General features: G+C 39.9%; 1 protein-coding gene across 1 annotated transcript; it reads right to left on the bottom strand.

The window, feature by feature from the left end:
- Window positions 1–236: 236 nt before the first annotated feature.
- LOC311040717 (membrane progestin receptor gamma-B-like) lies at window positions 237–9,273 on the bottom strand. Its single transcript, XM_084051064.1, has 8 exons — window positions 9,146–9,273; window positions 8,682–8,809; window positions 4,420–4,625; window positions 3,343–3,469; window positions 3,163–3,207; window positions 1,758–1,854; window positions 1,137–1,281; window positions 237–691 (listed from the first exon to the last, which is right to left on the bottom strand). Exons 1-8 carry the CDS (start codon window positions 9,197–9,199, stop codon window positions 411–413), a joined length of 1,083 nt encoding a protein of 360 aa, XP_083907190.1. The 5' UTR covers window positions 9,200–9,273; the 3' UTR covers window positions 237–410.
- Window positions 9,274–16,474: the final 7,201 nt, after the last annotated feature.

Genomic DNA, 16,474 nt, shown 5'->3' with positions numbered 1-16,474 from the left:
TCTGTTTATAACTCATCTATGAGCATACAATGATAATATCCCTAGGAGGTAATGTAGGTGTCATAGAGTCCATGAATAAATATATGAGTATAAGTATTCAATAGTCAATAGAATATACTGTACTGTGTACATCTATCACCAGTGAATTGGATATTCAGACTATTTTATATATCAACAGTGGAAATGAGAATGAATAGACCGTTGATAGATTGTAGCTACATAAGATACTAATCTTATGTAGCTACAATCTATCAACGGTCTATCCTGAATATATAAGTGAATATAAGAAAGTCTCAGCAGTTATCCTTAACAGGCATCTGTCAAGGCTTCTGTGTAGTCACATCCCTATAATGCCTCAATTTCCCCACTCATAATTCCTCACATCTGCATTCTTGTAGTTTATCTATAGTTTAGTAGCAGGCACAGCTCTTGGTCATGGCTGTCTTCTGACCTTTACTGTGACTTGTTTCCTGACTGACTGGGGACCAGAGGAGAGGCAGGGAGAATAACATAATGATAATCAGATTCAGCAACAATGACAACAATATTACCACAAGTGTGTTGGCAAAGCTTATGGGTAACGAGTGTGTGAGGAGCCATGTGCGTCGTATGTCCATGTCCTGCTCAATGGCGTTCATCTGGAAATGGGTGCCCATTATGCCACAAACATGGAACAATTGATGGCTGTGGCCTGCAGAGGGCACAAAAGCAATGTAGTTGAGTGTTAAGGGCACTGACTAACTGTTCTCAATAGAATACACAGAGGAAGGGAAAATCAAGAAGTTCCATGCTAAGTTTTAATATGATTGGAAAATCATTTGTTTTCATTTACTGTTGGTTTATAGTTAACACTGGTTAGGATGAAGAAAGTAGTCATAAATAAGAAAGTGGGTGAACAGTGACCGGCAATAAGTGATGTAAAAGTAAATGATCACTGACTGCATTTTCACAATAGTAAATCTTTATTCATGAAAGGAATTAGTTCATTTGTATTTTCCTTCCATAATATAGCCTCTGAGATTAATATTACTTTGAATGAAGGTGTTATTATTATTAATATTATTATATATTTTTTTTACTTTCCAAAGTTACACTCATACAGTATATACTATTGTGTAATAACAGTTCTCTCTTACCTATATAGTCAAAGCTACCAGGGGCCAGCCGCTCGGGTAGGTGTGTAGCAAACAGAAAGCTTGTGAGAAAGGCCAGGGAAATGTGGTAGTAATGCTGCATGTTACTATCATTGTCTGTGCAGCCCTCGCCAACACACAGGAAGACCTGTCAAAACAGAAACCTTTTATGCAACAGTTGCATCACCAGTGATGTATGTTTATGTATATCATGAGAATGTTAGTATTTTAAAGGTGCGTAAGTGATATTTTTTTGTTCTTGATAGAAGAACAGGACCAAAGCAGAACTGAAAGTCATGGACATGATTAGCATGTTATAATTAGTTTATTATTTGTATGTCAATTTGGAAAGAGATGGGGGCCTCTGTCATTTACAAATGTTCCACCCTGATTTGTGTTCCCGGCCTCGCTTGGTACAAACATAATTGACACAAGGCATTAATGATCAGCATCCTGTATCATAGCCTTCCCCCCCCTTGCCCTGTGGCTTTTCATACATGTGCACATAACGCCAAAACAATGTAATCGCATGCACAGACACAACAATAGAGGGAGGTAGGGGCATGCCTCCACTAACCGCTCAATTCTAGTTAACATGTGTGAAGTGTATGGTAGTGGTCTTACCCTATAGAATAGAGGAATGCTGTCAAACAGGTAGGGGTAAGCAAAGGCGACAACACGGAGAGCCTTTCCAAACTTTGGACTCTGGCACTCAGGGAATCTGTTATATAAGAAAAATAACTATTACCATCCACAGTGGAAAAAAAGGCAAACAAGAACAACAAATAAAACAACAGATGAGAAACAAATGTGTACTTTTTGCAGGTATAGTATAAAATGCCAGGTGCTTAAAAACATCTTGACAAGACACAAACAAAACTAACAAAAACAAAACTGGTTAATAATTGAGTATCTGGCATCCCCAATGACTCAACATTTTGTGAATAACACTATAATTTTAGTTGTTACACAACGCATGTTGATAAAGTAGGTATTCAACATGTTTTTGCCATCTGATTTAGGGGTGGCAAGACACACTGATCGACTGTACTGAGAGGTTGGGTGCGCCTTTTTGTCACATTTAAAAAAGTACTTCACATGCAGTTGATTTCTAATTCACCTTAGTGAGATCATCAAATGCTTTCAGAATGCTATTTCAGCCTCAGCTCATTGTTTGCCTTGAATCTCAACCAAATTTAAAAGGCTTCTCTGTGACATTTTAGATACATTAATTTGTGAGCCTTTCATCTAAAACAAAATTGGTTTTGCCACACATGGTAAAATTCTTATTTATTATTGTGCAGCATCATACTCAGAATTTATTGATGAGGGAAGATGCAGAAATATGTGTATTTATTGTTATACATTTGTGACCAATTGTCTCACATCTTCTGACAGACTAAGCCAAAATGTGTCTTATTCTTATCATTGCTCATAACAAGATGGAGTTATCACTCTGAAAATCACACAACCAGTTCTGGGAATCTCTGACGCACAACCTTTTCAAACGCAGACACTTCTATTATTATTGTCAACAGATTAGCTACGATTTGAATGAAACATGTTTTAGAGTTCATTTCATTTCCAATTGATAGTTCATATAGGTTGCTACTGTATATATTATATATTCTCACTGTTCTCTGTTTCAGTCCTTATACTACGCCCAGCTGAAACCACCTTAAAGTTAATTGTGTTTTAGGGTAGGTCTCTTTGTTCAAGGTTGGGTAACACCCACTCCACTGAAAAGCAAGTTGCTCAATTGTACTTGGATTTGAAATGCCACAAAGAGTAAATCTTTCTTAAATGAAATACAAGATAAGTTTTATGTGAAATCACATATCACTTTCTGAAGATAATGGATTATGGTTCATTTATATTTTGCAGTACGACTGTGTTGCTCAGCGAAAATGGTGATAATATATGTATCTATTTTCTTCAACATTTCTTGGTTGTACATTTTTTTTCAAGCCAACTGGAGAAGCAATGTGGCAAATTGAAAAGAACAGAACAGTGAATATGTTGCCTTTACCTTTTCACAATGTAATGGTTATATTGTAGGAATGGTAAGCCAAGCCTTAACAGAGACAGGAGGAAAAGTTATTAAAGCATCATCAAGTAATACCAAAACAATAACAAAGGCACCGTGTTTGTACATGCAAGAGATGACGCACTGTTGTGTCCCTGTGTCAAATGAACTTAGTATCTGTACCTTGAGTAGCAGGCCATCGCAGTGCAAACAACAGTGTTGAGAACAGCTATGGGGATATAGAGCTGGTGGAAAGTGCTATTAAGCCACCTGTCAGGGAAAACATATGCTGAGTAGACAACCGCTGACCCTGCGAATGAGAAAGAATTAAGAACAGTTTAGATTGTGGAAGAAATATGGGGTTTCAATCAGTCTGCCCCCCAGACTGATTGTCTGTCTGTCTTGTCTGACTCTACCAGCATGATCCCAATTTGTATCAATTATTGTGTCACAACCTGAACCATCCACAAACAAATCTAAAAAGTTGTATAGCCTACATTGTATACATTTGCATTTTTAATAATAAAAAAACGTAAATGTCCATATATGGTCGAATCAGTGGTAGATCTCCATACGTAAAAGGGACACAGTCAGAAAGACAGACAGACAGACAGATCCACGTATCTCTGAGTATCTGTCTGTCTGTCTATGTCCCTTTTATGCCCATAGAGGTTCGCGCCATACGCGGCCCTCACATCTACAGTTTAGGCCGCTGCGTGGCCCTCACACCTACGTTGCAACGCCGATTCAAGCGATATGTCCATATATGGAGATCTCTGATGTCGTCAGTAAATGCCCATATACTGTATGGGCATTCCCATATACTGTATGGAGATCTCTGTATCTGTCAGTCCTTGACCCTTTTATGCCCATATATGGAGCTCCCTGATGTCATTATTATATGCCATTTTTGGGCATGGTTACTGTATGTCTGAGTCCTAGTGACAGCGTTATGTCTGAGTCATGGTGACGGGCCGTGGTGGTCGGCCGGCCCGCCTACCCATTAGCTAATTTTAATAAAGGATAGAGATCCCTAAGTGTCATGTCCAGGGGGTGTACTTGTACATGATGGGTGGGGATGTACTTGTACATCAAGCCGCCCCACGCTACAGAAACAGGAGATAGGCTCCTGCCCTATATGGGCCACATGGCTCGGCAAGGCTTACTTATACTGTCATACCGTAACTCCCTGTCATAGGTTTGGTTTTCTGTTTGACAAAGCTAATATAGCAGGCTCTGCTGAACCCTGCACATACTTACCGAGGCTGTAGAAACTGAGGGCACCATAATCGAAGAAGAAGCAAATGTGGCGTGCACGTGGCGACATGGTGCTGAAGGTGTGGGCACAGCTAGAGGCCAGCGGGTATGTGCAACAGGCGAGGAGGAAGACCAAAAAGGGCCAGGTGAAGGAGTCTTGCCATGCTGTCTGCATCAGTACCACTGTTGCCAGCTTCCATAAGAAGTACCTGGAAGGAAATAAGCCACATCTGTATAATATCCTGGGTAAACATACTGTAGGTTATTACTCTTCTTATGAAACAATCAATTGGCAAAAATAACAGATCTACAAACTCACAATGCGTTGCATTGTGATGCTTTGTGAGCTTTTAGAAAGGAAAGGCAGAACATGAAATGGCACATTTCATAGAGCTTTTTCTTTCTTTAGAGAGCCGAGATACTTGACATTTTAAGGTCCCACTTCACATAGGAACATGAAATAAACTTCTAATTCCAACCAGGATTAGAAGCCAGGAAATAAATAATAAGGGAATAAGTTAAAGAGAGGAAAGGTTTCACTGGACAGGCTGGTCTTGAGATGAGAAAGAACGGATTAGCTTGGCATGGTGGTGGACATGGCCTTTAACAAAAAATGCAATGCAACATAACACAATAGACAATAGACCGAATCATCATGCCACAAGCAAAAATATAGTTTGGGGTAGATAATGCTGGCAGCGTTGCATTGGAGCAGTATTTTCATCAGCCTTATTTCTGTAAGAACAGGACACTTATGATATTGTTACAATTAGAAATATATTATTTTGGTATAAATATCCACATGTTGACAAACTAGACATAGCTAATATTCTACATTCCACCCGGAAATACCTGTTTGTTTACAAACATTCAAACATTCTGGTCTATAAAGACAAAAGTTGTATAGTGGACCCATGGGAAGAACTAACTGGTCACATGCACTATGAAGTTATATCAGCACCGTGGCAGAGGTCTGTGTTCTACTGATCACATTTTGCACATGCAGTTGAATGCATCACTCACAACAGGTACCTTTTTACTGGAGTATATGTAATGCAAGTATAATCAGAATCAGAATGAACTTAATTGTCGCATTACACGATTATAGGTGTAAGAGTGTGTGAAATTATTTTTGTGCAAGCTCTCAACATTGCAGTTACAGGAAGAGTTAGAATCGGGAAGAGAGAACACAGAATACACAATGCACACGCAAAACAGTACGTACTTAATGTACATATAATGCTGGGTATTAGTTTAATTATAATTAGAGCGTAAAAGTGGACTCGTAAGGGTAACATTTTACCCTCTAAGAGTTAAACCATCCCCAGGATTGTATGGTATACTGTTTTGCATGTGCATATAACAACTATCAGTTCTTATCAGTTAGCTCAGGCGTGCCGGGTGTGTATAATGGACACTGTTTCCATATCTCAGCGCGCCTCATTAACAAATCAACCATATTTGAGAGTTTCCCCATCATAGCACTGAGTTGAGTTGACTAATTGAGGCAACACATTGGAGAGCGTTAAGCACAGACCAGCTCATTAGTGTCTGACTGCAGGCATACAGTTCCACACCAGGTCCCAGGACACACACACACACATCCTCAGTTCACGCAAATACATTCACCTACACACGCCCTGATACTCACGTGTATACACGCGCGCACGCACGCGCACACACACACACACACACACACACACACACACACACACACACACACACACACACACACACACACACACACACACACACACACACACACACACACACACACACACACACACACACACACACACACACACACACACACACACACACACACACACACACACACACACACACCCACACACCCTCCCTGGACCATACAGTCAAAACAACTGTCATCAGTGGGGACTCTGGAGAGGACTGATGGGATCACAAACCACTAACACAATCCCCATTCTCAGAATACAAACAGTAAGAATGCAGGTAAGGGAACTTACATACAGTACATATCTACAGCAGCAGATCACAATGAAACATGCAATTATGGAATCCATGCTATGATGGGTGTACTCTGTTGAGACAGATTGATTTTCTTTACAATCACACATTGTTTGTTCCCCCCCCCCCCCCCCCCCCCCCCACACACACACACACACACACACACACACACACACACACACACACACACACACACACATATCGCCACACACTCACTCCCTTTCTTTCTTTCTCTGTCTCAATCATATTCATCTTTTTATTTACTTTATCCATAACTTAATTTAATTCTAAAGGTTGAACTGCTTTTATTGTTTTGTCTGTAGCTAAGTATACTCCCCTCTTTTATCCAAGTTCTGAGTTCCTTTAGTTTAGGTTAAGAGTGATTCCTGAACCCGGACAGAGTAACTGACCTGTAACGAACGGTTAAATTAGAATGGACGTGTAATACTAGAGAGCTATTAGGCCTGAGGGCTTGCTGCACACAAGAGGCCATTGAGAACAAAACCTTGTGAATCTAGGAGATCTGCAGATTTAGTCACCCTGGGTGTTGTGCTGTCATTCCAAAAAAACAAAGAAAGTGTGCTAAAGGTTGTAAAAAAAATATCTATTTTAATAAAATAATGCCATTTTTTTTTTATGTAACACCGTTGCACAATGAACTATAAAATACGGCTAATCAGACTAATCAATTTAGTCCATTATATTTTAAAAATCAATTAGACTTTTTTTTAAAATTCATGTTGATTCGTTGACGCAAAGTATTACATCCAACCTGAAGGTTGAAGTATATTAGCCCAAGATTATTTGATGACCTTATGGTCATTTATCACATTGACTATTATTAGAAGCACCACAAGCAGACAAGTTCAAGACCACATGCTCACAGTGATATCACTGGTTTTATACTATATTATTATGAAAATATACTTGGGCTTCAGTCAATGACAATAATAATAATACCAATTGTAATAATAATAGTTTATAATTATTATTATTATTATTATTATTACTATTATCATTATGCATGTTCTCCTCTGACGAGGAGCTGGCGAGAGGTGGAACATGAGAAACTGGTTTATTCACATGCCAGTGAAGTGCCAGAATACAGAACATTATACACAGAGAAATCGCTGAAGTAAGGTATGATCAGTTGCTGAACCCTAATTAAGTTTCCTCCCACATGACTGTCGCAGGACAGAGGGATCCGCTCCATCAGATATTTAAAGAGCTGGTGCCATGTTTTTGCACTTTTTCTGTTTTTCATGTGTCTATGAGGTTGATAGAACTTCATTAAGCCCCCCGGTGGTGGTTTTATGGTGTTTTATGTCTTCTCTGACTATTTGGAGTTTCTACCTGGAGGCCGAAACCTTGAGGGTCAAACGTGCCAATAGAGAAACAGCGCGTTAGTGACATGGTAAAAACATACCCTCCCCTTCATTATCATAACACAACAGGTGTGGGCATGAGGAGGAGGAGGGACTAGGACAGGTGGGTGGTGCTAAGGTGGTGGAGGAGGTGCTAAGGTGAGAACCAGGTATACTTAATGAAGTGGAGGCGTGTCCACATAAAAACATAATTTTAACCATTTCTGTACACTTTTTTGAAAAAAATCTTCCTCCTAGTATAACCATAATACCTGATGATTATGTTTTAGGGGGGGGGGGGGGATCACTGAAAATCACGGCACCCCGTCTTTAAACAGTGATTTCTGTGAAAACATCATATATTTACTGCAGTTGAGAGAGAATCACTACTGAGAACTATAGGCCTTCTTGAATCCGCTGAATCGCTGCCCTTGGAGCGATTCAGGAGTCCCCAGCTGTTGTTGGCTAGACCGTACTCTCGCATTGCATCGCATCATCAGCTCATCTAGCAAATACTTAATTTATTATTCTTATTCTAATAATTTATTTTAGAAGTTAAGGCACTGAGATGAGGTATATTTTTTATGTTTTTATGTAAATTAATACTCTACTTTGTCATACTACAGTGTCACACAAAAGTAGCAAAAATAGCTGATCTACAAGTTCACAACATGTCGCAACACGACGCGTTGTAAGTTTGTAGATCTGCAATTTGTTTGGGGGAAAATATATATATATATTGAACCATTGAACAGTAGACAACACAAGAGCTTGTGACTAAATAATTACTACATTGTATCCATTGGAACACAGGTTATTTTTTCCCCCCATTTTCTGAAAAGTAATCGTTTTGGACATACAAGGCTTCCACCCATCAGCGACAATATGAAACATTTAACTTTGTGACAGACTGACCAGGTAGGCAAGAAATGTGTCCAGATGTTGAGTGTCTCATTGGTCATCTGGAAGAGGCTGAGGATGCAGTCAGTGGCTGAGCTGCAGGGGTGGCGATAGCCAGAAATGATGCTGTCCTCATGGAACACCTGACCAAGAAAACTCTGTGTTAGTTAAATCATTTTTTTAACGGGGTGTTCAGTTTTAGTTGCTTAGTGCATTTTTATAACAGGTGGAGGAATACGATTTTTCTTTTTAAATCTCCCTATTACTTTTTTTTATTACTCTCTAAGAAAGAAATATCCAAAATGCTATGTTGTAAACAACATTATTATAGTTATATCAACAATGGCTTTTCTTATGCCTTGAGAATAGGACAATATTTCTTTCCATTATCTAGCCGGCATCCATATTTCTTGATTGATTCTCCTCTCAGAATCAGCATGTTAAATGTCAGCATATAGATGTAGTGAAGAAGAACTTACTTTGGGCACTTGGTTGATGGTGAAAACGCGTGGTAACCTGATAAGGCTGAGCATTGTTATTTGAAGGTGATGCCGGTGCCTTGATTCACTGAAATATAAGTGAGCTGAACTGTCACCTGCTGGGACGACCTCAGTCTTTATAAGCGCGTTGTTGCCATGCCATTCAGACGGTCCCGCCTCTTCTTCATCTCACCTATCCTCATCCAGCAAGAATATCCAGTATACCTGGGACACTCCCCTACCGGCCCTTCCTATTCTTTCTCTCTCACAATTCCTTGTGGTCGTCTTTCTGCTATTTCACAACAAAACCCCCACTTCTAATTCAAGAGTTAAAGTCCCAGAATCAAATTTACACTGGAGATGTTGGTGTGTACACACACTAGTGTATTTCAAGGCACACACACACACACCGTGCATGCGTGCGCGCGTACGCGCGCGCACGTGTGTTTGTGTGTGTGTGTGCGTGCATCAGATGCACACACACACACACACACACACACACACACACACACACACACACACACACACACACACACACACACACACACACACACACACACACACACAAACACACTCATCCAATAAGTATTACTTTTTGCTAAAGATTTCACTATGAAAGGCAATTGTTTGAGCTGAAACCCAAATCAAGACTATGAAAGGCCCTTTTCAAATGAATGACTCCATTATCCTATGTCTCTAGAGGACAGCCGGTCAAGCAGGTTTCAGTGAGAAATCTCTTTTCAAAGCAATGGAAATGCCAACACAAATCAACAAACAAATGAAAACAGCTGTGATTGACATTAATGATCTGTCTGGAGCCATGCATGGCCAATTCATTGTGCTTCTGTAGCCATTTTCCTCCCAGAAACACACACGTCTAGAAAGCAGAGTCATGCAGCACTTCCTAGACTTGAACTGCAAGTTCTGTCTGAATTTCAGCCAGTGTTGTGTAGATAAGGCTGATGTCAAGACGGGTGCAGTAGAAGGGTGTGAGTTTCCCTGCCAGAAATGTAAACAGAATATCTTTCCTGCCTCTTTCTCATTCCCTGCATGTTTCACTGTGACAAGTCAGCATGTGAGTGATGGTTGCTGTCACACGGGGAGATGGCCAAGCCAGGTGACTGCTTCTTTGGCACGTTATCTTGTTTAAACGGAGAGAGAGCAAACACAGCTCACTGTAACTTTAACTTTAGGAAGTGGAAGTGATTAACTACTTAAACCTTAACACTTTCTAACTGTACTTGGAGTTACATTTCTACATCAAATCTCTTCGCCAAAAAGATCTACAAGCTCACAAGGTGAGCTTGTGTAGTTCTTATTTTTGGCTAATGTTCCCCCCATTTGGATGCTGGGGTTCAAATATTAATATTAAAGCAGTGTGTTAGTAATACATATTAATACGATTTAATGATTCTTCCCCCTGTCAGAAAATATGCTGAAGTTGGTCTTCATCCTTTACATTTTATTAGTTATGTGTGATTTATTGTGTTGTAGAAGTTAAGTACAGCTTATACTGTGCTTTCTACAGATACATCAACTTCATCACACTGCTTACTTGCCAATGTTATTCAACTGCTCAACCATTACATAAATTGCATAAAAAAGTAAAACCACCTTGGGTTAGCCATGATCACAACAGCTCTGTGCATTGGGCCAGCAAATATATTCCAGATCATGAAGCTCACCTTGGGACTTAATTTTCCTATTCTCAGGGGGTGACTACAGTCATCACCAGAACAACACAATACTGTAGGTGAGAGAGAAAATTAGCTGGCAGAAGATGGTGTTTGTCTTTCAGTCTGTTTAGCTTGCCTGGATTTGTTAATATGTTAGTCTTCTACATACTGTATCAGACTGCAGTGGCAAGAGTATAAACAAACTAAAGTGCAGAGGGCTATGGGCCAAGAGACTGAGAAAACAAGGTCAAGCAAGCACAACAATCATTTCCTTGAAGGTCTTATGTTATTGCCAGTTGTCAGAAGTAAAATAACAAGTCACATTCATGAAGACATTATGCAGAAGAGAACATCCACTCTATTTTGAGATAATAGGCTTGAATGGTTTTAACTTTGTCGGCTTAAGTTTCAAGGAACACACACCCTATACATGTTTTAATTCACAAAGCAATGGTTGTGATTGTGAACTGCGACATTAATATACAGTAACTATAGAAACTCTCGATCGGCTGGCTCGTTATCCAGATCCGAAAGCCACTATGAGAATATGTTTCAGACTATGGGCTTGATTATTGCTGGAGTCTCTTGATGCTTCTCTCTCTGTTAGTTAATGTTGCTCGGGGTCGCTGCTGGAACTGTGTCCAACTAAGGCACATCGAGCCTTTTATACTGTTGGCTGTGGCCCTAATGTCCCTACGATGATGTCAGGTAGTGTCAGACATCTCCATATATGGGTCGGCCTACATCGGTTATGCCCGAATATGGGACTATGCCATCAGTCCTGGACGTGACGGTTATCTCTATATACAGTATGGAGATCTGGGCAGAGGTTGCTGATGTCAGACTCCGTATATATGACACGCGTTCAGGTATCTATGACGACTTTGTAAGTTGATAGTCTCCATTTATGGGACTATGAACAAAATATAATAAGTAATAAAGTTTATAATACAAGTGTAAGTAGCCCTGAGAACTAGTGGTTCCCAAGCTATGTGGCTCCTGGGCACTGGCATACTCGGGGACCACACTCATGGACAATTTAAATAGGGAACAATGCAAGTTGGGAATGCATACCCCATCCGATTATGGAATACCCGGTTATGTTGTCAGAGTACTCGTTGTACCCGCTGTTACAGTACCCATTACCAAGAAAGATTCTTGAGAACCTTTTTCCACTGTTTTTGTTTTACCGAATGGGTACAGATTACCACAATAACATTAGATATTACCATCAATATGGAGATACAGCGATCTCTGATGTCATCAAAAACAGCTGACGTTGTGTTGATGACATAGGCGATGCCTACACCATTCCCCACAGACACAGAGATTCGGTGGGTCCTCCACAGACCCGTGGACAGACAGATACAGTCAATAGTGGTTTGAAGTCAATCTGTCGTACAGTGCCCAAGTTATGCCAGAGACTGGGAGACACGCAAGCAGGCACGCACGCACGCACGCACGCACGCACGCACGCACGCACGCACGCACGCACGCACGCACGCACGCACGCACGCACGCTCGCACACATCTTGCCCATATACTATATGCCAACCATATGTGGCAACGCATAAGATATACCATGTGTTTTATAGGCCTATAACACCACATATAGATATATCTCAGCTAGTATGAGGATGACAGAAAACCGTATATATTTTTGTGTATGTACATTGAACACAGTTTCCACATCTGTAGTTTCCATCTGGTACAACTGGGAAAAAATATCCACACACAAAACATTTTTCATCTGAAAAATATTCTTCCTTGGCCTACTGGCAAGCATGCACAAACGGATCGGTGTAGTGAGTTATGAGATTAGCCCTGGACGGACAGACGGACGGACGGCCAAACAGACACAAAGATGGATACATAAATTCAGGTGAATGTTCTTCTAGACGGCTAATTTGTGCAAGAGATGAGTATATATATATATACATGTACCGTGTGTAGTATTTATAGGTTAAAGAAGACAGTTAACCTGTCAGTTGGAGCATTGTTGTGCCTGAGGGGAAAAGCTCTTTCTGTGTCTCTCTGTAGTGACTTTATGACAGTGCAGGTGTTTGCCTGACCGCACTGCTGGGGAGATATGGGTCCTTTAAAATCATTTTAGCTCTGCTCAGACACCTTCTGAAAGGAGGGGAGTGAAGTCCCCATGGTGCACTTAGCCAAGCTCAGCAGCCTCTGCAGGGCTCTCTGGTCCCAGGAGGAGTGATTCACATACCTGTGTGTGTGTGTGTGTGTGTGTGTGTGTGTGTGTGTGTGTGTGTGTGTGTGTGTGTGTGTGTGTGTGTGTGTGTGTGTGTGTGTGTGTGTGTGTGTGTGTGTGTGTGTGTGTGTGTGTGTGTGTGTGTGTGTGTGTGTGTGTGTGTGTGTGTGTGTGTGTGTGTGTGCGTGCGTGCATGAGTGTGTGTAAACTGAGTGCTATGTGTGTTTGGGTGGGGGGATGGGGGTCTGTGGAGTAACAAATTATTGATTCTATTGTCCTGTAAATTATTACAGGACAATAGAATCAATAATAAATACATTCATACAATTTCCAACGTAAAAGACAACTGAAATAACAAAAACAACATGGGTATATGAAACCTGCAACAAATCAACAAAATACAATTAAGAACAAAAAACAAGTCATTTATCATGCAACCTTTAAATCTGCATGTCTGTGGAGCTCTCTCTGGTAGAATAACAGTGTATTGAAATAGTCACATAAATAGAGTGCAGGGAGAACAATGTAGTGCCTGGCTAGAAGAAACTTGGATACAAGGTAAACAATGCACCTAGCATCTCTCTAAACATCTCTCTTAACATTTGTGTTTGAGAAAAAAACAATTCTCAGAAACAAAACATGAGCTATAGCACAAAGAGTGGGTGAGGTGGAGTATGAAGAGGTGAATCTTGAATATAGCAGAACATTGGGAGTGATTCTGCAGTTCTGACTGCAATGGGGAGTTTATTGAACAGTCTGGGAGCCAAGAGGGAGACCAGGGTGTTTTCCGTCCAACCAATCAGGTAGGAGGAGAACCACATTAGTGCTGTCCCAGTGATGCCAAGGTCAGAAAGGATGTCCAGGAGAAGCTGGTGGTTCACTGTCAAGGCTTTGCCAAAATACAGGGGAAACTCACCTTTGTGCAGTGGTGGAAAAGGTACTCACATTTTTACTTAAGTAAAAGTATCAATACAATGTAGAAACACTCTGTTACAAGTAAATTCCGGTGATCAACATTTACTTGAGTAAAAGTACAAAAGTAAAGGCATAAAAATATACTTAATAAGCTAAAGCAAAAGTACTCATAATGCAGAATGTCCCATTTCAGAGGTTTCAAATGTATAAAAATGATTTGAAAATAGCAGATCTACAAGCTTGTAGATCGGCTATTTTCAAATAGCCAAAGTTTAAATAGGGCTGAAGCGGTTAATGTTTGTATGTTTTGTAATAATAATTCAAATCTACAAAGTAATAGTAACTTTACAAATAATTGTAGTGGAGTAAAAAGTGCAATATTTGCCTCTGAGATGTAGCAGGAGTAGAAGGAAAGTATTGAAAATTGGAAATACTCGAGTAAAGTAGGCTAAAAGTACCTCAAAATTGTACTTAATACAGTACTTGACTAAATGTACTTAGTTACTTTACACCACTGCCTTTATGCTAACAGTTAGTAATGTAAACAGGAGCGTACTTATGTTCCCTCAGCCCTGGATCCCTCTAACATATCCATAAGCCTGTCCCTAAACTGAGGGAACTTACTGTAGGGCTGACAGAACATAGGGCTGAAGGAACATAGGGCTGACCAATCTAAATCACTCACCAGATCTCAATCCATTTCAGAGTTTAAATCTCTATTCCATCTTCAAGCTGTTTTTTAGCTGAATTGAGAAATTATGTAGGTATGGGGTAATTGGTTCTTCTCAAGGTCAAGCAATATAGCCTGCCTCTGATGCCTACGTGCAGATGACAGGTTCTTAGTATTCGCTTTTGTTGGGTGTACGTCCTTGTAGAACCCCAAGAAACACCAAGCATTCAATATACTTTGTATACCTCATTTTACTAAGGCGTTACCTTCATTTTGAGTAAAGTGAACGCATACTGAATTTGTACTATCACACCATGCCACAAGATGTCAGTGTTTTCAAACAGAAGCCCAGTGAGTTTATAGTCAGTTGGATTGGCCCCAAAACCATCAATAAGTCATCATTACTCTCACTTCATGCACACATTTATCAGGGTGAAATAGAAGTATCATTTTGATTTTTTTAAGCAAAAGACAAAATGATTATTATTTTTTATACAGAAACCGAAATATCCAAGCTTAAATGGCTTAAGCTTGGATATTTCGGTTTCTGTTTATTTTTTTTTTACATGAGTTCTTAGATGCAAAGTTTCCTTTAGCCAAAACAAAAGTAGAAGATCAATTTGAGAATTAATTCAATGGCCCTAGCCCTAGCCTCCAAAGCTGTTTTAATTTAAAAGTGAATTCAAGTGTATTACTGAGGAGAAAAGTAGACTTTGTTCAAACGCTTGATTATTTTTAATAATTGTTAACGACAGAGCTAGAAGGCTGTGATGCATACAAAACAAACCTCCTGTGGTTACATTTAAATGATTGTGTAGTCTCAGCAACTACTGACAAGCTCTTCACATCAGGCATTCATGGAGAATGGCGTTGTTGCTGGTGCAAACATTACTTTTTGAATTATTTATTTATTTCCGATGGTAGGCCTAATCAAGAACAACTCCTCCACAGTTTTGCTACATCATCTAAGGCAGTGGTTCTCAACCTTTTGGAGCTCTGGATCACTAGTATATTTCAAACAATGGTCTTCTTTTGATCATGAAATGTACAATATTGTAAAATTGTAAATGTCTGAAATGTATTTCTTAACCTATGTAGGTGAACTATTGTTTATGTATTGTATCTGTAGTATGTTGTTGTATATGATGTGTATTTGGGTGTGATGGACCCCAGGAAGAATAGCCATGCTTAGGCAAGTGCTAATGGGGAGCCATATTAAAGTAAAGTAAAATAAAGTAACGTAAAGTAGAATAAAAGTAAAGTAAAAAGGACCACCCCACTCCTGACACTTAATTTACTGTTTGAATCATCATTCATTTATTTTACCCATCAATGTTACATTTGAACTTTTCTGCCATTCACACACAGTAACATTTGACTGTAACTTGTTTAGCCTACACATTTTAATTGGTCTTTATATGAAATGTTATTTAAACACTTTTTATACATTTAACAAAAGTAACATTTTAAAACATGTTGGAACACCTGTAATTATGCCATGGACCACTAGTGGTCCGTGGACCACTGGTTGCGAAACAGAGATCTAAGGAATGGGATAGAATAAGAAAGGGGAACTGGCAGTGGACATGATCAATAAGCTCAAAGCAATAGGTTTTGACGATACGTCTGCAAACTGGATGAGATCCTACCTGGAAGGGAGGGAGCAAGTGGTGGAAGTAAACGGCACCCAGTCCCCTCCCCTCCCAGTGACTTGTGGTGTTCCTCAAGGAAGTATACTAGGACCTTTACTGTTCCTGATATATGTGAATGATATGTCTTCAGCTTGCGACTGCAAACTGTTCCTGTTCGGAGATGACTCGGCTCTGCTGGTCTCGGACAGGGACAGGCTGCAGGTTGAG

Source organism: Gymnoscopelus microlampas, assembly GCF_963454915.1.
Source record: "Gymnoscopelus microlampas genome assembly, chromosome: 1".
NCBI lineage: Eukaryota > Metazoa > Chordata > Actinopteri > Myctophiformes > Myctophidae > Gymnoscopelus > Gymnoscopelus microlampas.
Note: the sequence above shows the minus strand (reverse complement) of the source record. Positions and strands in the feature narration are given on the sequence as shown.